Genomic DNA, 21,240 nt, shown 5'->3' on the forward strand with positions numbered 1-21,240 from the left:
ATTTTGTTTCCATTTCAAAATCAAAGATATCTCCTAATGGGTAGGCTTCTGGTCAGAGGTGGGAAACAAACACTTGGTTTTCACTACGCTGTGGTGCTGACATGGCCTCCGTTCATGGCAGTGCGCTTTCACAGTGGGGTTTCCTTTTGCTACTAGTGGACATTGTAAGGGTAGACGTTGGCTCCTTGACTGGGAAAGAATGGCATAGGTCATACTAGGATTCACAAACTGGCTGCTTCAATAGAAATGTACTGGAGACAAGAAGTCTAAGGCAAGGTACCAGCTGATTGATTCCTTCCGAGGCAGATGGGAGAACGTGCGTTTTGGTGGTTTGCTGGAGTTGCTGGCGTTCTGTGGCTTCTGCTCCCCAGCCTCTGCTTCCCATTTCGCATCCCTCCTCCCTGCGTGTTTTCTCTCCATAGGAAGGGTAGCCACCTAGGGCCCACCAGGCCCTCTCTTTACCTAATTGTATTTGCAATGACTGGGTTTCCTAATGCAGCTACATTCTTAGGGCTTAGCACGTAATGGACATTTTAGAGGACATAATCTATTCTATCACCCTTCTGTCAACTGTACATGCTTCTACTGCAGCTGCTAGAAACTGAGTCAGTTAGTTAGCACATGGGGTTGTTTGAGGCAGTATTTGGTGTCCTGCTGAGAATTTATTTTTAAGCCATTGTCATCGTCATTACGGTTTGGTTTTGTTGTTGTCTGTTTTCAGAGAAATCCCCTCCTCATTTGCTGAGTTATTCCCCACTTCCTGCTTCGCTCACATAACAGGAATCCAGTATACAGGGCTCAGGATTCCGGGTAAGCCAGTTGAGGACTCAGGGTGCTGGCACGGAGTCAAGCCAGCTAGGTTGTCTCCATTGCATAAGTGACCTGCCACCCACTTCCCCACGCTGAATCTTGAGTTCTCTTTCCCGTAGAATGGGTGCTAGCTAACAGGCTTGTTGGGGAGCGTAAATGGCATGGTGCCAGTCAGGCTGAGCCGAGATGGTAAGCTATGGTCGGTCCTCCGTGTCTGCTACTATCAATCAAGCCAGGGTTCCAGAGTCCCCCCACTTTGCTTTGCTGCCAGCCCAGCGCTACTTCACTACTTCCGTTGAGGAGGCTCCACCAGCTTCCCATTACCTTCTAGTTCCGTATTTTGCCATTCAAGGGTCCCCAGGTGTGGCCACTGTGACTGACACCCACCGGCCTGCTGAACTAATAGCCTGCTGATAAATTGTCTCTGACCTACTTTCCTGCCCAAACTTCCTTTCCCTCTTCTCCCCAGACAACCCAGGGTCATGTTGGCCTCCCTTATCTTTGCTCAGCGTGCCAGCCTTTCATTCCTCTCGTGTCTTTCACAGTTAAATCCTCAGGCTGGCTCAGCTGCCACCCATCCACAGAACACCTCCTCTTCCCTTGAGCCGGCACAGAGCCCCCTCTGCTTTGCCCTGTAGTGTCTGCCGTGTGGCAACTGAGGATCTGCAGGGCCACTCTGCTGGGGCTTGCACTTCGTGGATGCCATAGCTGTGACCATTTTGGGTCCTTCGAGTCCAGATCACCAGGTAGAAAGTAGGTCAGCTCTGAAATCTTGAGCATTTTGTACCAGCCACTAGAGTGGACCAGGTCATTGCAGAATAGATTTTCAAGTTGTCACTATAATTGGGTCAGGTGGCGAGATTTGGGACTGCCTAAACTGATAGAACAAGTTAGTGGCCTCGACTGGAATAGAACTGGTTACTGTTCCTAAACATGGAGTTAGCCATGCCTCCCACCCACTTGGGAACTTCAAAGGGAAAAAAAACAGTCTGCTGCCATTCAGGGCAGTCTCGTGTGGGAATGGCTCCTCAGACACAGCTATGAAAGACCTGGGAAAATTCATACACCTCTGGGCAGCTGGAGGTGGCAGAGGCATGTGCCCCGGTTGTTGTGGTTGAGTAGCAGGTAGTGACTGGCACAGTGTGGTAGAGCCTTGGGATGCCTCCAGGGGCTAGACCTGGCTTCCCATCTTCACAGCCAGGCATTGTTGGGGAAAATAGAAAGCACAGAGTATGAATGAATACACACACACACACACACTCTGACAAATCAAGGAGTTGGCCAGTACAGTTGGAACTGGCAAATCCAGCCGTCGGGACAGTAGAACACCCCAACAGCTCACCAGAGGCCAGGCTGCTGCTGGCTCATGTCCAGCGTTCTCCTCCTGGAAGCCTCCATGTTGTTCCTGAGGCCTTTCAATTGACTGGGTGTGGCTACTCAATTACTTAAAGTCCATCAATTCCTACAGAACATATAGCCTGTTCGGTTAGTTGAGTCCATGGACACCAGAAGAAACCCTGTCTCAAAAAAACAAAATTAAAAAAAAAAAAAAAAAAGAAAAGGCCGGGCGGTGGTGGCACACGCCTTTAATCCCAGCACTTGGGAGGCAGAGACAGGTGGATTTCTGAGTTTGAGGCCAGCCTGGTCTACAGAGTGAGTTCCAGGATAGCCCGGGCTACACAGAGAAACCCTGTCTCGAAAAAACAAAACAAAACAAAAAAAAAGAAAGAAAGAAAGAAAAGAAAAGAAAGACGGGATTAGTACCAGGCTTCTAGCTGGCTATGACATGAAAATGCCCACAGCCAGATGCAAATCTTGTCACCCGTATGACAGGCTCTTTGTCTAACTTCTGTGCCTCAGTTTCCTCCCCTCTGAAAGGAATGTTAACAGTGCATACCTTGCCAGGATGCTGAGCAGCTTAAATGAGGTAATAGGCATGGGGCCCAGTGAGAACTCAGTAGACATGAGCTGTAATTACTGTAGACTGCTATTAAAAACCATCCAGGCCAAGCAGGACACAGGCTGTCTTTATCTGGCTCCTTGGTTCTCTCTAGGTCAGATGACTCCAGGTTGCCCCCAGCCTAGAGACAAGCCTCAGAAGTGTCAGCTCCCTCTGATGTCAGTCCACACTCACCAACAATGCTCTGTTCTTTGTCTTTGAAAGTTCACCCAACCCTGAACGTCAAAGCAGGTCTCATCACTCCTCCGCCAGGTGAGAAAATGAAAGTGCCAGCTAGGCCAGCTACAAGTGCTCACAAATGACATGGCAAGTAGAAGCTCCACCCATTCCTCAGAACCCTGGACGGTGGAGTAAGTCCAAGCTGCTACACACAGCTGTGTAACGCACAGGGTCTTCAGAGACTCTACAAGAGAAACAAACAAAACCTCATGAAGAGAAGCCCAGCTTTGCATATATATCTCTTCCCCTCACCCCTCTCTTCACTAGTACAGAAAACCTTCCCCCACCAGACTGCACCTTGCCTGGATGACAGAGGCAAACAGGCAACATACGATTATACATAACCTATTAGGAATGAAAAGGCCCAACAGGACGGTCTAGGTGCCTTAGAGAAAATCACAAGCCTTTGCAGACAGGCTGGTCAGAAGGTCCAAACAGGTTCTGATGGGTCATTGGACAGAATGAAAGTGGGAGATGACCGGGCAGGCCTTCCTTCCTGCAAGTACTGGAAATCATGTGTAAAGTGCTACACACACACACACACACACACATATTTATGCCAGCTTCCCAGGACACACATGGAACCTTTTTTTATTTTGTAGTGGGGTTCCAGACCACTAGGGTAAGACTTCCCTACACACAAATAAAAGTAACTTGATGATGCATTTCCCTTGCCTGCGCTGTGAGCACAGGCCACAGAGCTTTGCACAGAAGCACTCTTAGAAGATGTCTGTATGCCTTAGCTGGGAGACAGCAAGTTGAGAGAAGCTGGAAAGGAGAGAGCAGAGATGGTCACACTGCCCATGACAGGGTCCGGCATCCCTTTCTTTTGGAATGCCAGTTGAGGTGTCGACAGTGGTTAGCAAGATTAGCAAGGCTCCAGAATCAGAAACAAACTGTAGAGTGATTTGTGCATCTTGAAATGTATGAAGGGGAATGTCCCCAACTACTTCAAATGCAAATTCCACGATAGTCTCTTGTTTCAGAGTTCAGGAAACTAAGGGTCAGAGAGGGTTAGCAAGTGGTTCAAGGTTGCACAGCTGCAGTTGGGGGGTAGCTCCTTTCACTCACTCAGCTTGTGGCTAAACCTGCCAGTACTACACCACTTTGGGTTTAGCAAGCTGTACAAATTGTATCATAGAGGCAGCGGCTCTTTTCACTTTGTAAATACAAACACTGTAATGGTGGATGCTCTACCCATCTGTCCCTCCTCCCCTCAGGCCCAGAGACACAGTTGCTAGCTATCCCAAGTTTTGTTGTCTGGAAAGCAGACTCTGAGACCATGTGCACATTTTAAAAGGGCACTCAGAAGCAAGGCGTACCAAAACTGTTCCATACCGGAGCCAGTACGGTTCTGCCTCTCCTCACCTTGACCTTCTCAGTCATGGGATGAGGGTGTCTGGACAGCATTACCTGACCATAAGAGAGGTGAGACAGCTAGCTGTCAGCAGGGTGCCTCAGGTCACAACAGCCATTGCTAGTCCTTCCTTGTGGGGGCTGTCTACATCTTTATGTGTGTCCCCTAACCCAAGGTAGTCACGCCTGTCTTCATCACATCTTAGGATCCCTGTTCCACTTTCCTTCCAATCTGATGCAAGCAATAAGCTGAGCGAATACACAAGAATCTTCTGAGACAATGCCGTGAGACACCTATTGCTGTCCCAAGTGGAAGCATTCCCAGCCCTGGTGCACATCAGTCGAGATGTTTCTGTCTGCCTTCCAGATGTTACATAGTTTGCTAGGTGCAGTGGCACACACCTGTAGCCCAGCACTTGGGATCTAAAGGCAAAAGGGTCGTGAGTTCAAGTCTTGCTTGCGATACAAGAGTGAGATCACTGAGTGATTATTTATTTATGTATTTATTTATGCAGATGTTTTGGAGTTTTTTAAAACTCTTTTTAAAAGATTTGTTGTATTTTATATGTATGAGTGTTTTGCCTGTATGTGTGTAGGTATGTATGTATGTATGTATGTATGTATGTATGTACATGTACCGTGTGTGTGCCTGAGGCTTGAGATGAGTATCTGATTCCCTAGAACTGGAGTTACAGATGGCTGTGAGCCAGCATGCGGGTGAGAGGGCTCAAACATGGCTTGTATGTCTGTGCGTGCAGCAAGCGCCCTTCTTTACAGCAGAGAAATCTCTCCACCCCTTTTGCTTTCTTATAGAGTTCGTTTTCTTTCTCCTTTTTGCTGGTGATGGTTTTGAGATTATGTCTCAGTTTGTACTCTAGGCTGGCCTGAAATTTGTGGCAATCCTCCTGCCTCTACCCTAGCATCTCTTAACTTCAGAACAAAAAGTACTGTCTTGATCCATGTCTCCATTCCTTCCCATAACTGAATCTTGAAAGGACGACCTGTTCAGTGGCACAATTATTAGTCGTCACCTCTTGTTTTTACTCTTTGCAAATGTCGCGTGGCTTCTACTCTGAAGCAATGGTGAAAGCCACCAGCCTATTAGAAGCTCCCATGGGTACTTTGGGCCTGAGCCACCACTGTAGCAGATCTGCCACCACCTCCTGAAACACTCTTGGATTCCAGGATACTGTGATGAAAGAGAAGTTCTGCTTGGCCAAGGTCGTTTTGCTGTTTAGGGCCTTCAAGAGTGATCCTTTAACACAATCTAAACATAATCAAACATAATCAAAACATAATCTAAATGTAAATAATAAAAATAAACATAATTTCAAACTTAAGTGCAAGAGCTGAGTGCGGTAGTACATTCCTTTAATTCTAACACTAGGAAGGCAGAGTCGCCGGGGTTGGTGGCGCACGCCTTTAATCCCAGCACTTGGGAGGCAGAGGCAGGTGGATTTCTGAGTTCGAGGCTAGCCTGGTCTACAGAGTGAGTTCCAGGACAGCCAGGGCTACACAGAGAAACCCTGTCTTGAAAAACCAAAAAAAAAAAAAAAAGGTAAAGTCAGGTGGATCTCTCTGCGTTCTAGGCCAGCCAACCTGCTGTACATAGCAAGTTCTGGGACAGCCAGGCATATACATAGTGAGACCTTGTCTCAAAAAAGGAGGTGGGGTGGGTGTGGTGTTAGAGAGATGGCTCATTGCTTCAGAGCACAGGCTGTTCTCTCAGAGGACCTGTGTTCAATTCCCAGCTCCACATGGTGGCTCACAACCATCTATATAGTCTCAAGGTATCCAGCACCCTCCTCTGGCCTCTGTGGGCATTTCACACACATGGTACACAGACATATGTGCAGGTAAAACTCTTATACACATGAGATAACAATCTCAAAAATAGCCAGGCGGTGGTGGTGCACGCCTTTAATCCCAGCACTTGGGAGGCAGAGGCAGGTGGATTTCTGAGTTCGAGAGTTCGAGGCTAGCCTGGTCTACAGAGTGAGTTCCAGGACAGCCAGGACCACACAGGGAAACCCTGTCTCGAAAAACCAAAACAAACAAACAAAAAATCTCAAAAATAACTTTTAGGCAAGATTATTGAATAATATCATTTGTCCAGATTTTACATTTTCCCACTTGACCTTAATAACTATCCATATGTATAAATACATAATTCCTGTATGTTGTGACATATTTAAAGAGTGAAAAAGCCATTTAATACTGGATACATTGTGTGTTTCCTAGGAGTGATTTTTTTTTTTCTGTAGCCAGTTACCAAAGTAAGGAAATGTATTGTGAATCTAGGACCATTGTCTTACCTGTCTGTAGTCAGAGTCTGCGCCCTGGTAGGTCGGACTCCTCACACTCTCTTACTTTATTCTGGAGTGGCTCCTCCTCATCAGGTTGAGATTATTTTTGACATAAAACCTCCCGTTGGTATTGTTTCCTTCATAGCAGGGGGCACGGTGTCTGTCTCTGGATTATGACAGTAGGCCTAGCCATTGCTTAAGGTGGCATCTGCCAGGCTCCCCCTGTAGTGTTATTCTTTTTTGTAATTAACAAGTAATCTATAGAAAGGACACTCTGAGGCTATTTAAATGTCTTTGCACTATATTTAGCATCAGCATTTTTTTAAGTTGTAGTCTACTACGCGATATTCCACCCACCCCACCCCACTCATTTGGTCATTTTATACGTTAGGTGTCCTTTTGTTTAGCTCTTTATTCCGTGAGTTGGGATCCATGATCACATGACAGGACTTCCCCCCACCCCCCTTTTGAGATGGAAGGGAGTGGAGGTTGAGATAGGATGTGACTATGTAGCCTTAGCTAACCTGGAGCTTGATATGTATTCCAGATTGGCCTTGAACTCATAGAGAGTCTCCTGCCTCAGCCTCCCAAGTGATAGAATTAAAGGTGTGTGGCGTTCTGCCTGCTCCCTCCTCCCCCTTCTATGTGTATGAGTGTCAATATACCAAGGAAGTCAGTATAGCACATTTACCTGCATCTTAGTCTACACCAAGTGTGTGGAGTGCCCTTGGAGGCCAGAAGAGGGTGTTGGATCCCCCAGGAGTTAGAGATGGTTGAGAGCCCCATGTGGATGCTAAGAATGGTCCTCTGGAAGTATACAGCCAGTGTTCTTCAGAACCATCTCTCCATCCCCCCACATGGAAGTACTTTTAACCAAGTGTTGGCCTCTCGCAATGCTATCCTGGATTATTATATATGCTATAGTGATGCTATGTAGGATTTCGGAAACTTAAGTCCTTCCCTGAGTTTTCCAGAATGTCTCACATACATATATTACCAGCCCATCACACTCTAAAAGATCCCCTCCCCACCGTACCACCACACACACACACACACACACAGAGAGAGAGAGAGAGAGAGGGAGAGGGGGAGGGGGAGGGGGAGAGGGAGAGGGAGAGGGAGAGGGAGAGGGAGAGGGAGAGGGAGAGAGAGAGAGAGAGCCTTCCCAGACTTCTGCTCAGTTTGTTGTTTATGGGCTTGAGCTAGCCAGTATGGGTTCTTCTACATGATGGCATAGACAGGTACTTCTGTTTACATATTTGTGTGGGTGTTCTTGTGTATTGAGTTACCTCACACATTGCAGACTTTAGACATTCTGTCCAACCAGTTTTATAAACAAACTCAGCTTTGTTGAGGGTCCAGCATTTAGAATTAACAAAAGAAGCCTTGCCTGGACAAAAATCAAGCAGTAGAGAGAATGGCGATCAGCCTCCTCCACCCCCAACACCCCCAGTGAAGAGAAGACTCAGCCCTGTGGTTACAGGCAGGAAAAATCCAAAAAGATTCCTGACAGAGTCGAAGGATTCTGTGTCTAAGATTTGAGTTCAGCAGATATTTGCTAAACAGCAACGAGTGACAGGTTCTGGAGTAGACAAGAGGTATAGAGTCACCGTCTTCAGGAAACCACTGTTTTGTGCCAGGTGTGGTGGCACACACCTGTAGTCCCAGCACTCAGGAGGTAGAGGCAGATGGGTCTCTGTGAGTTTAAGGCCAACCTAGTCTACAGAATGAGTTCCAAGACAGCCAGGGCTATTTAGAGGAGAAACCCTGTCTCCAATAAATAGATGATAGATTAGGTAGGTAGGTAGGTAGGTAGGTAGGTAGATAGATAGATAGATAGATAGATAGATAGATAGATAGACAGACTAAAAATAAAAGGAAAAGAAATTACCATTTGGGAACTGGGGTGAAGGCTCAGTAAGAGTGCTTGTGCTTGCAGGGTAGTGATGGCCCACATTTTTAATTCCAGCACTTGGGAGATAGAAGCAGGCTACTTGAGTTTAAGGCTAGCCTGATCTACAGAATGAGTTCCAGGATAGCCAATGCTAGCCAATGTCACACAGAGAAGCCCTGTCTTGGTGGGGGGAGGGTGTGAAGCATGCTTGTCCTGCAAGCATGAACACCTGAACTCAAATTCCCATATAAAAATTTGGGCACAGCCACTGGGCACCTACAACCTAGTGCTGTGGGGGGCAGAGACAGGAGGAATTTGGGGGCCTGGCTTGATAGCCGCTAGCCTAGTTCCAATTCAATGAGAGGAAATAAAGCAGAGAATGAAACAGAGCAAAACACCCAATGCCTTCCTCTGGCTTCTGTATGCATATGCATGAGTGCACATATGCAGGGCAGAGAGAGAGGGGGGGGGGGGGGGGGGAGGGAGGGAGAGAGGGAGGGGGGGACTACCATCTAATCTATGGGACAGATAGCAATCAAATAAATATAGCTAATAATAAATGGTACAGAAAAAATGGTTAAGTATTGGCTAAAGTAAAGGTGCTTTTTAAAAATACAGAGAAGGATTGGAAATGGCTCACTGGTTGAGAGCACTGGCTCACAGGCAGTCTGGGCAACACACCTTTAATCCCAGAACTCAGGAGGCAGAGGCAGTGGGATCTCCGAGTTTGATACCAGCTGATCTTCAGAGGGAGTTCCAGGACAGCCATGGCTACATGGAGAGATCCTGTCTTGAAAACAAAAACAAGCAAACAAAAAAAACAAAAACAAAAACAAAAGTAGAGCAATGGCTAAGCTTCCAAATAACCTGTTTGATTCCCCTTCCCCCCACCCCCACCCACGTGGTGACAGCCTGTTACTCCAGCCCCAGGAGAATCCAACACCCTCTATGGACTTCCATCAACACCAGGTACACATGAGGTATACAGACATACACGCAGACAAAACACCCATACACACAAACTAAAAACAAAAAAAGTGACTCTTTAATATATCAGGGAAAGCTAAGAAAAAATTGGGATGATAATATTTGAAGAGAGAAGGTGAATCTGAGGACAGAGACTTGGGACATTGCTCAGTTTAGAGATCTGAGGATGAAGAATCAGCAACTTAGAAGTCGCTGGTAACTTAGAAGAAAGAGATGGGCCGGACAGTGGTGGTGCACGCCTTTAATCCCAGCACTTGGGAGGCAGAGGCAGGCGGATTTCTGAGTTCGAGGCCAGCCTGGTCTACAGAGGGAGTTCCAGGACAGCCAGAGATACACAGAGAAACCCTGTCTCAAAAAACAAAACAAAACAAAACAAAGAAGAAAGAGGAGGAGGAGGAGGAGGAGAAAGAGATGGGATACTACGGTGCCAGTTTCAGAACGCTGTTTCCAGGAGGAGGAGGCAGTAATAAAGAAGTCAGAATTTACTGGCCATGTCTGATATAATAAGGATGCAGAGCCTTTAGATTCAGGAGACCCTGGCAAACTGTTTCAGTGGTGTGCCAGCAACAAAATTCCTCACTGAACTGGTGAGAGAGAACACACTGAACGTGGATGATCGCTCTTGGAGAATTTTCCAATAAAACTAGGCAGAATAATGGGATAGAATCTAAAGGAGGGATATGGGACCAAGGGAAAGATTCTGTAGTAGAAGGCACCAGCCCCCAGTCGATGGCTAATGGGGATTATCCACATGTGGGAAACAAGGAACAACCAACAACAGAGGGGAAGAAAGTAGTGAGGTCATCAGGGTTCTAAGAAAGCTTGCTCACAGGGAGAAAAGCAGAGTACCACAGAGCAAGGTACAGCTGGACAGGCAGAGAAGCCAAGAGAACCGAGGGGACCACTAAGGCTGGTTTTCTGTCCTGCTCCCCACACCCCAGCCCCTGCTCCCCGAATTGGAAAATCATCATTTTGTTGACATTGCCATTTTTCAAACATGTCTGTGTGTTGGTGGGCAAGCGGATCCTTGAGTTAGTCCTGTTAGCACCACGATCCTGTAAATTAGAAAACCACCCTGGAGTGGTGGCAGGTACCTGCAGTCCCAGCGCTCTGCAGGTTAAAACAAGAGGGTCACATGTTCTAAACAGGATGACGCCTCACAAAGAGATCTTGTCTTTAAAAAGGAGAGGACAGAAGGAGGGGATGGGGGGGGCAGCCTCTTGTCTGTGCTCCCAGTGCTGAGGGTGAAGGCTGGAGTCTAAGGGCCAGCCTGAGTTCCAGACTACAGAGTGAGACTTGTTTCAAAAAGAAAAAGAAATTGAAAACAGATGTTTGAGTGATGTTACAGCTGAGCAGAATGTGCCTTTGGTATCCTGACTGAAAGTGTCAATAGATGGTACTTCCTCCACTGTAACATTAGAAGAGTCTCTCACCGCTTAAAAACGTAGCGTAGAGAGGTGACTCACTGGTTAAGGTCACCAGCTGCTCTTCCAAAGGATCCACATTCAGATCCCAGCACCCAGATGGCAGTTCATGACTGTAATTCCAGTTCCAGGGGACCGGACAACCTTACACAGACATACATGGAGGTAGAACACCAATGTAAATAAAAAAAAAAAAAAAACTTCTTAGATTAAGTAAATTAAAAGCAGTGTCTTCTGGGTAAATAAGTGAAATAGAAATATCTGAGCCCCCACCGGGCAGTGGTGGCACACGCTTTTAATCCCAGCACTTGAGAGGCAGAGGCAGGCGGATTTCTGAGTTCGAGGCTAGCCTGGTCTACAGAGTGAGTTCCAGGATAGCCAGGGCTACACAGAGAAACCCTGTCTCGAAAAAAAAAAATCTGAGCCAAATAAAAAACGAGTTTTTCTGATTGTAAAAGGAATATACATTTGGTTTAGAAAGTGAATCAAACCCTTTCCCAACTTGTCCCGTCCTCATCTGCCTTCTAGAGAGAACACAGTGCATAATTTTTAAAATACCACTTCCTGGATTTTTCTATAAATATATAGTATATTGATAAGTATTTGCTTCCATCATATGTCTTTGATTTGTTTTTAACTGAGAGCTAAATAAAACACTGCCTGCTGGGAACATTGATTTCCAATTTTAACATAATTTGTTAATAGTTTCAATTCAGGGGCTTTATAAATATATACATTTTCAGTTATACAGATTAACTGTCTCAGGAGTGCATAGGAAGGGTAGAGCATAAAACTGACCTTTGTTTCAGAATTAAATGCTTCTTCGAGAGTGAAATAATGAAGCACCAGCCTCAGCTGATAGCAACTGTGGGTTTCACCCAACAATAAGGACAGTGCCATTCTAAAGATGTTTCATATTTGTTGATAATGGTTTTCTGCTTAGCACAGTTTGGGGTGCTTTTTACAGGAGAATGAGATGCTAAGAGAAAAGAGCGAAGCTGTGGATCACAGTTCCCAGGAGGAGGAAAATGAGGAAGGGGTATCAGCCCGGGCAAAATCACGACAGCAGCGTAAGAAAGAGGAAAACAAAATGGTGGGCGCACCTGCCTGGGAAGTGGAGAAGAGCACCGAGGCTAGGAATAAGGTAAGCTGTGAGAAGGTTCTGGGCTGGCCACTGACAAGCGTATATGTGTGATGTGTGTGTTAATTGTACTTATAAAGCAGTTAACCCATAGAATCATTTTCTCCGCTTAAAGACAGAACTTACTAGCAGTTTTGTTATTTGTGTTTGCCAAGACAAGGAGTAAAAGGCAGCCGGCATCCAGATTAGCCTGGCCAGGTCTATGAGATCAAAGGACCAACCTTACAAATCTCCCTTTCGATTTCCACCCAAGTCTTCAGTCTGCTAGTAGATCAGGCCAAATCACTGGTGCCTGTTCCTACCTCTGGCCTCACCTACAAAGCCAGGGACAGCCTCCCAGAGGGCATCTTCCTGTACTTCTTTTGACTGACAGGGTAAGCCCCAGAACCCAGGATGAAGGGAGATGGAATCTGGGGCTGTCTGGAAAACCCTTAGAGGATGAGGAGTCAGGCCCTTAGACAGCCCTCATCACCATGTCACGCTACACCAAGGAACTGGCTTTGCAGAGCTGTTGATGGGGGGAAAAAACACAGCTCTCATCTTAAAGGAAGTAAGAGACAGTTTATTCTGGAATCATTTTTGAGTGACCATGGCCCAGGAACATAGATTTAGGCTACTCCTAATTCCATGTTCCAACATGGAAGCAGTTTCATGAAGGTAGAGGTAAGTTTAAAATACTTTGGTGGGTATATCAGAGAGGCATCGAGCTGGAGAGAGCTTTGCTATATGTCCACCCAGATGCTCCCTGGGCTTTTTAATTGGTAGAGGCTAGAGGTCTGCTAAATTATTAGATCTCAAAAGGTTTTATCTGTTAGTCACGGGTTAGTTCTGACACAGGTGGGCAAGCAATGGCTGTTCTGAGAGCTAGAAGTAGTTTCTCACTCCCTCCACTGGGAGAAGCAAAGGGTAGAAAAAGCTTGGGAGTATTTGACTGCTTCCAGCAGGTAGTGTTCACTTACTGGTGGGACATATATAAAACGGTTGAATAGGACATTTGGCCTTTGCCCCCATATGTTCATCTTAAGGTCTGAATGTTCAGTAGCATGTCCTCCCCTTCTGTCTTCTAAACCATTTAACAGCTGTCTAACATCTGGCTCTTCGCAGGGAACATTTAACAATTTATAAATGTTCTCCTTTGGGCCTCTTTTGGCCTCATTTTAAAAAGAACACACCCTACCTTTGCTTCCTAACCTCTCCAGATTCAACTGTCTCTCTAAAAACTGAGAAGCCATGGTACAGGCCTATACTCTCAGTGGCTTGCAAACTGGAGGCATGACTGGGCAGCTCAAGGCCAGCTGGGCAACTTAACAAGACCCCATCTCAAACTACAAAGATAAGTCAGCCTACTTTCCAGAGTGTCTCAGTCACCTAAGAAAATGGTTTCTGCTGTTCTTCACTTGATATGGAATTCTCTGTTGCCTCATGTTACTGGTTTGATCTCCCCTCACATGTTGGTGTCTTTCTCTTCACTCCCCCATTGGCCTTCCCAGGAAAGACGTTTTCTTTGAATTACTTGTCCTAACTAGACATGGTAGACTCATTAAATAAAGTGGGAAACTCCACCGGGAGGTGGTGGCGCACGCCTTTAATCCCAGCACTTGGGAGGCAGAGGCAGGCAGATTTCTGAGTTTGAGAGTTCGAGGCTAGCCTGGTCTACAGAGTGAGTTCCAGGACAGCCAGGGCTACACAGAGAAACCCTGTCTCAAAAAAAAAAAAGAAAAAAAAAGAAAACCAAACCAAAAAAGTAAAATAAAATAAAGTGGGAAACTCCAGTGTAAAAAAAAAAAGCAGTTTGGATCAAACTTTAATATGTAGAAGAAACATATTAAACACCCAAAGCAGGTATTTTCTTGGTCTTGCATAGCCCAAACTGTCCAAAACAGATCTTAAATCCCTGCTCCTCCTACCTCCACCTGCTAAATGCTGGGATGATAGGCTTGTGCCATCATTCCCTGCTGTGCCTTGCCAGGCTCCTATCCATGGCCTGAGTCACTATGTACTATAAACTGAACCCTTGTTTTCCTTGAGATGCTGTGTTGCTTATTAAGCTAGTCTCAAACTTGTGAGGTTGTGATCCACTTCAGCCTCCATAGTAGCAATGTTCCTCAGAATAGCTCTGGCTTTTTCCTTTTCTTTTTTAAAATAAAAGCTCTGGCTTTAAACAAAACAAATAAATATGAGTGCCTGGCTGTATGTCTCTGCACCATGTACATGCCTGGTGCCTAAGGAGGCATCATATCCCCTGGAACTGGATTTTAAAGCTACCATATGCGGGCTGGGACTCAAACCCGGGTCCTCTACAAAAGTAGCCAGTACTGTTAACTGCTGAGCCCTTTCTCCAGCACTGTCTGCAGTTGTGGTGTACTCCTTAACACGGAAACAAAAGAAGAGCAGATCAGTAAGTCAGTTTTCCAAGCTCTTTATAAAAAGAAATGTGGCCTGGGCTCAGAGTGCAAGCAGGTAATATGCACACTTGTGTAGATTAAGTGACCTGAAGACCAGCTCTTCTCACTTAAGAAAAATAAAGCTTTAGATACTTACACATGTTAAAAGATAGCTCTAATAAATATCTCTTCTCCACATTTTTAAACTCTCAATCTAAAATGGAACTATTTTAAAGATTTATTTATTTATTTTATTTATGAGTACACTGTAGCTGTATTCAGACACACCAGAAGAGGGCATCAGATCTCATTACAGATGGTTGTGAGCCACCATGTGGTTGCTGGGATTTGAACTCAGGACCTCTGGAAGAGCAGTCAGTGCTCTTAACCGCTGAGCCATCTCTCCAGCCCGGAACTATTTTATAAGATTAGAAAAAGCAATTTAAAAACTCCAGCTTCACATTTCCCAACAGCATAAAATGAAAGTACACTTTCAGTGTTTCAGTACACAACTCAGCTATTGTTTTAAAATCCCAGACACTAAACCACCAAAGAACTACAAAGTCTGCCAATTCTTTCTCTCCTCCAGACAGGGCCTCTGGTATCGCAGGCTGGCCTCATTTGCTATGTAGCCAAATATAACCTTAAACTTCTGACCCTCCTGATTGCATTCCCCATGTGCTAGGATTACAAGCCTGTATCACAACACCTAGTCTATGTAATGCTAAGGACCTAATCCAGGGTTACATTAGGCAAGCACTTCACTGAGCTACATGCCCAGTCAACGTTGCTTCCTGTGGTTCTACTGAGACAGGACCTTGCCATTTGTACCCTGGGGTTGGCCATTTTAGTCTTTCTGTCTCTATCTCCCAAGTGGTGAGATTACAGGCAAGCACCACTATTTTTGACTTTATGTAACAGGGACAAATAGCTGACTTCTATGAAGCCAGATGTCTCAATATTGTATAGACTTAGGTGTTATAGACTATGTTAAAGATAAACAGGGTCAGGTGTGGTGGCATGCCTTTGATCACAGCAAAGATGCAAAGGCAGGTGGATCTCTGAGTTCGAGGCCAGCCAGGTTTAAATAGCAAGTTCCAGGTCAGCCAGAACTACATAACTTTGTTTATAAAAGAAAAGCAAAAAAAAAAAAAAAACCAAAAAGCTAGAAGCCTAAGAGTATTTGAGTATTTTCTACTGTTCGAATCCTCAGTTTAGAGGTGATTCACTGGTAAAAACTAACATGAAGCTGTTAGTTCATTAGTCTGAGCAGAGAACTTACTAGGAACTGAATAAATTCCTCAGCTGAGCTGTTGTACCTAAGGGAATCACTCTCTTTATTCCCCGTGGATCTACCACCCATCCTGGGCTACAAAGACTATCCTCAACCTCCTGAGGTTGACAGCCAACTGAGAAACAAGCAAAAAGGTTAAAAGTTTGGCATTATTAACACAATAATTCTAAAACAGATTTGAAACATTTTATGTAACAAATTGGCCAACAAGCCACTAAAAGTTTTCCAATTAAGGAAAAACTTAAAAATTAATAGCCATTTAGCATCAATATATAGAAATCCTATGGAATTATGAACCCCTAAACAAATGTTTCATGGAACCCAATGTATTTGACAAAGGTAAATGTATTTGTGTGTACTGTCAGTCCAATTTTATCTCTACTACAAATCCTAAACATTTAGTGGGATGTAGGGAGTTGGGAGATGTCATAAATAGCACATAATAGAATCCTGTGTTCAGATATCCTTGGGCACTCTAAATGGATAGCATTTTGTGTGTGCCAGGCACATGTGTGGAGGTGAGAGGCCATTGCTGTGAAACCTATCCTCACGTTCCACCTTGACGTGGTTTCTAGGGATTTGAACTCAGGTTGTCAGACTTGTGCTTAGAATTAGAGGGCTTGCCGGGCGGTGGTGGCGCACGCCTTTAATCCCAGCACTTGGGAGGCAGAGACAGGCGGATTTCTGAGTTCGAGGCAAGCCTGGTCTACAGAGTGAGTTCCAGGACAGCCAGAACTACACAGAGAAACCCTGTCTCAAAAAACAAAAAAACAAAAAAACAAAAAAAAAAAAAAAAAAAAAAGAATTAGAGGGCTTTACTGCCTTTCCACCCTTGCTGAATATTTAAAATTGTGATACAAGAATGAACTGAAGATCAGAATTTAATTGAGAACTAAAATCAAAGGTTTGGAACCAGGTTTCAAGACAAATAATAGATATCCATGTCCAGGGGGATATAAGTTTCTCACCTAAAATGCCAAGAAATAGTAAACAGAAGTTATTTGTCTACTAGAAATCAGAATTCTTAGATATCTGGTCAAGTGGGTTTATAGTAATCCTTGGAAGATAAGATTCATACAAAATAGCTGTCAGCAAAAATAAACTTTTTTTTTTGTTTTTTGTTTTTCGAGACAGGGTTTCTCTGTGTAGCCCTGGCTGTCCTGGCACTCACTCTGTAGACCAGGCTAGCCTCGAACTCTCGAACTCAGAAATCTGCCTGCCTCTGCCTCCCAAGTGCTGGGATTAAAGGCGTGAACCACCACTGCCGGGCAAAAATAAACTCTTAAACCAGGTGGTGGAAGAACACATCTTAATCCCAGCAGTGGGGAGGCAGAGGCAGGTGGATGGATCTCTTGAGTTCCTGGCTAGCCTGATCTACTAAATGAGTTTCAGGACAGCCAGGGCTGATACAGACTAAAACTAAAAAACTGGAAAAAAACACCACCAAAACCAAACCTCTTTTAAAAGTCACAAGTTTGAGACAGATGTGATGATACATTTCAGATTTCCCAGCACACAAAAGGTTGGGGCAGTATTGCCATGAGTTCCAGACCAGGCTTGTGTTGGTTACAAGCCCCTTTCAAAAATGACAAAGAAAAAAAAAAGCCTAAAAATAAGATTTCAGTTTTTCTGACGTTAAATATTTTCTGTTGATATGCAGAGCCATCTACATTGGTCAGATACATCTTTCTCTCTGGAAGATCTATTCCAACTACTTTCATCACAGCCTGAACACTCTCCGGAGGTAAAGGGAACTTTGACTTGTATTTAACACCCACCCCACCCCACCTCACCCCAGCCCCAATTAAATTGTTGACAGACCTCTGTGAATTGGGACTCTCCTACTTAGAAGACATGTCGATTTGCCAAGTACATTATAAAATACCTTAAAGGCTTAATTTTCATAGACTACATTGACTAAGAGCTATATCTTAATGTTACAATGCTTAATGACTGAAATAAGCTCAATTCCCTGATTACGCAAGACCCCTTACCACCAGGTTCATCAGCATATTCTGAGATCACATCGTATCTCAAACAGGGAATTGTTCAGTCAATAGTATATCCATATTACAGAGAAATTTGACAAAAGGAATGAGATTCTATGTAGATAATGGAACTACTTTTGAAATAGTGTTTTTGTTCATCAGGGCATCTCAGTGGAAGACATTCCACCTTTTCTGAGCAGTGTCTGTGAAAGTGTGAATTCCTCAGCACATAACATAAATTTGAGCCAAGCTATAAGCCATGATGTCAATCTTCGTGAAGCCATGCTGTTGTGCCCCAACAACACATTTAGAAGAGATTTATCAGCAAGGTCTTCACAGGCACAAGAACCATTTCTGCATTTAAATTCTCATACCAATCCTGAGCAAGCCACACCTGCAATGTCTCTTCCACCTGTTGACAATCATATGAGGAACCTAACAAGCCAAGACCTCTTGTATGACCTGGATTCAAATATATTTGATGGAATAAACCTCATGTCCTTGGCCACAGGTTTCAGTCCACTGGAAGTTTCTCAAGTTTCTGGGCTCTCATTAAATTCAAGTTACAACACCACCTCTCTCACCAATTCTTCTTACTGTATTTATGATGGGACCATAGGTTACAATAGTGATCTACAGTCTCTTTGTCACGATTTAGGCGCTGTAGGAGGCTGCTACCCAGAATCTCGTAAACATTTTCATATGGACCATAGGACTATACCTGGCTTTCATGGGGCTCTTGAATGTCGTCAGCAAGTATTTCATGACCACACTTACCACTTACAGTCAGGTGTACCAGAGCCCACATCTGAATCTTTCACATGGTCTAGGAAGTCACAGAAAATGAGTGGGTGTCTTGATTACCCAGACAGAAACTTGAGCCGTGATGAACAGCGTGCTAAAGCTCTACACATTCCCTTTTCTGTAGATGAAATTGTCCGCATGCCTGTAGACTCTTTCAACAGCATGTTAAGCAGACACTACCTGACAGACTTACAAGTCTCTCTCATCCGTGACATCAGGAGACGAGGAAAAAATAAAGTTGCTGCTCAGAACTGCCGTAAACGTAAATTAGACATCATCTTAAATCTAGAAGATGATATATGTAACTTACAAGCAAAGAAAGAAGCCCTTAAAAATGAGCAGACTCAATGTAACAAAGCTATTGACATAATGAAGCAGAAGCTACATGACCTTTACCATGATGTTTTTAACAGTTTAAGAGATGACCAAGGTAGGCCAGTCAATCCAAGCCACTATGCACTTCAGTACAGCCACAATGGAACTGTTATGATTGTACCCAAAGAACTGGCCTCATCAGGCCACAAAAAGCCCCAAAGGGAAAGAGAGAAAGAAGAAACGGAATAGCTCCAGTGACCAGCATCACAAACTGTTCGAACTATTTTAAGATTTTAAAAGCACTGCTACTTGAATCATTCCGTTAATTCTGATGTTTAGGAATCAAGATTATGCTTCTGTGAAGTTCGGAGAATCCACACATTCCTGTACTTGTGAAGTAATGTCCAAGAACTACATCCACCTTGTAATAAGGTGGTTACCTTAAAAAAAAAGGAAGACCTTTATGGCTTAGAATTGAAATAGCCTTGGTGTTTTCTGAAGGTATTTTTTATTATTTTTTAACTTCTGTGTGAAAATAAATTTTGTATTTCAACGTATAAAAATTATTTTATTCCAACAAGTTCAAAGTATACTTGCCTTATTTAAAAATCCACTCAGTAATGTACTGTTAAGTTTAACAAATATGCAAGCACAGGAGATACCTGAAAGGTTAATCATTGTTAAGTTTCAAACCAAAGTACCCACACTTCACTAAAATGCAGTTAGAGATCACAGCCCTACATTCAAAATATTTACTGCCGGTGGTGGTTTACCTACCATTTTATAACTCGTGTTTAAAAAAACTGTACATGAATCTTTAATAAAATGGGCCATATAACAAAATTGCATTTTGTGATATTTGACCTTTAAACTTGCACTAACACCCAAATAAAAAAATTGCAGTAACATCCAAGTTAATGTCTTGTCCCATGGTTATTCATTGCAGTGAGTTACTAGTTTTCCTAAATGCCAAAGTGCTCAATATCAAGGATCCTCCTAGCATGTGAAAGCCAAGTTATAAACCGGAATAGTAAACAGTAAACAATGGGGATGGAGAGTATGAATAGATGTTCACCAGCTTGATCCTCAGCCTTGCTCATACAGGGTACTTCAAAATAGTCTTGAACGATGGCCACCTTGTGAAAACTTCCATCTTGTTGAGATTAGGTCAAAGAGCTAGCTAGTATTATCTGAGTTGTCTACACCATTTGGGTACCTGCCCTTCCTTAAAGGTCCTAGTTCAACTTTGACCTGCAGATAGTACCCTGGGGTACCATCCCCAAAGTTCCACACTATTTGCTTTGAAACCTACTGACTATTAACACAAGTGATGTACCTTTGCTATATCCACTTATTAGTACCCTGGGCCAGCCAACTCCACTTGTCAAATATAAAAGATCACTTCTGACTTTGTGAGAGCTTTCATAATAAAAACCTTATGTTCCCAGTGAGAGCTCACTGGGTACCAGAATGCAGATTGCAAAATGAGACCGGCAAGTTGTCCTTCCCCCAGTTTTTAATTAGAGCTACCAAACTGTTCCACATGAACCAAGTCACCCAAGCTCAACTTCCCAGTGGCAGTTAAAGACAGGCCAACACAATCCAGCTCCAGGGTATGCAAAAGCTGTGTGCAATTTACTGACTATAAAAGCTAAAAATGTTAAGACACCTCCAGTGATCCCTCCCCCAAATTTTCTCTCAAAGCAGCACATAAAGCACACACAGTACCATACTTTCCATGAGCCATCACCGCATTTTTCCTTTTATGGTATTGCCTTAATTTCATTGTTTGAGTTTAAAATTGTGTGATGTAGACTATTTTCAAGGCCACAAATTAAAGGCTTAATGGTGGTGGTGGTGTGTGAACATGACACTAACCATGCAACCTTCTAGAACATAGCCTTTAGCTCCCAAGTGCTCAGATTGAGGACACTGATTGCTAGCCAAAGCCAAGTATTTGGAATGCCTGTTGATAGTGTTAGTTTACAAGATGCTAGGAGAGCTCACATTTATTAGCCATTGACTTACCTGTCTGTATATATTGTATATTATCATAAACAAATGAGGTTAACTGCTTACTCTGGTTGTTTTAAATCAAATTTTCCATTAGAAACCACAATACCAAGTCTAACCATTGCTATTCATTCACAATTGAAATAGAACTGTGACTCTTTGGTGGTCTGCAAATGCTAATTATTAGTCTACCTACTTAAAATCCATGCTTTCAAAATGCCACAATGTTCAATATGAAGTTGTAGGAGTGCACAATTCATAGTAAGGTGTATTAGACAGCAAATAATGCCCATTAATGCTTTTCTCCTATTGATAATTGAATGAAAACTGGAAATGTGTAGTTCT

General features: G+C 43.9%; 1 protein-coding gene across 1 annotated transcript in view; it reads left to right on the plus strand.

Annotated features, from left to right (window-relative positions):
- Positions 1-19,611, plus strand: part of Nfe2l3 (nuclear factor, erythroid 2 like 3) — a 24,596-nt gene extending 4,985 nt beyond the window's left edge. Inside the window, exons 2-4 of the mRNA XM_028790038.1 lie at positions 11,924-12,100; positions 17,436-17,519; positions 17,926-19,611. Of these exons, the coding sequence (XP_028645871.1) occupies positions 11,924-12,100; positions 17,436-17,519; positions 17,926-19,131 (1,467 nt within the window). The 3' untranslated portion in view covers positions 19,132-19,611. The remainder of the gene's footprint in view (positions 1-11,923; positions 12,101-17,435; positions 17,520-17,925) is intronic.
- The last annotated feature ends 1,629 nt before the right edge of the window (positions 19,612-21,240 follow it).

This window comes from Grammomys surdaster, unplaced genomic scaffold (genome assembly GCF_004785775.1).
Source record: "Grammomys surdaster isolate TR1022 unplaced genomic scaffold, NIH_TR_1.0 125861, whole genome shotgun sequence".
NCBI classification, from domain to species: Eukaryota; Metazoa; Chordata; class Mammalia; order Rodentia; family Muridae; genus Grammomys; species Grammomys surdaster.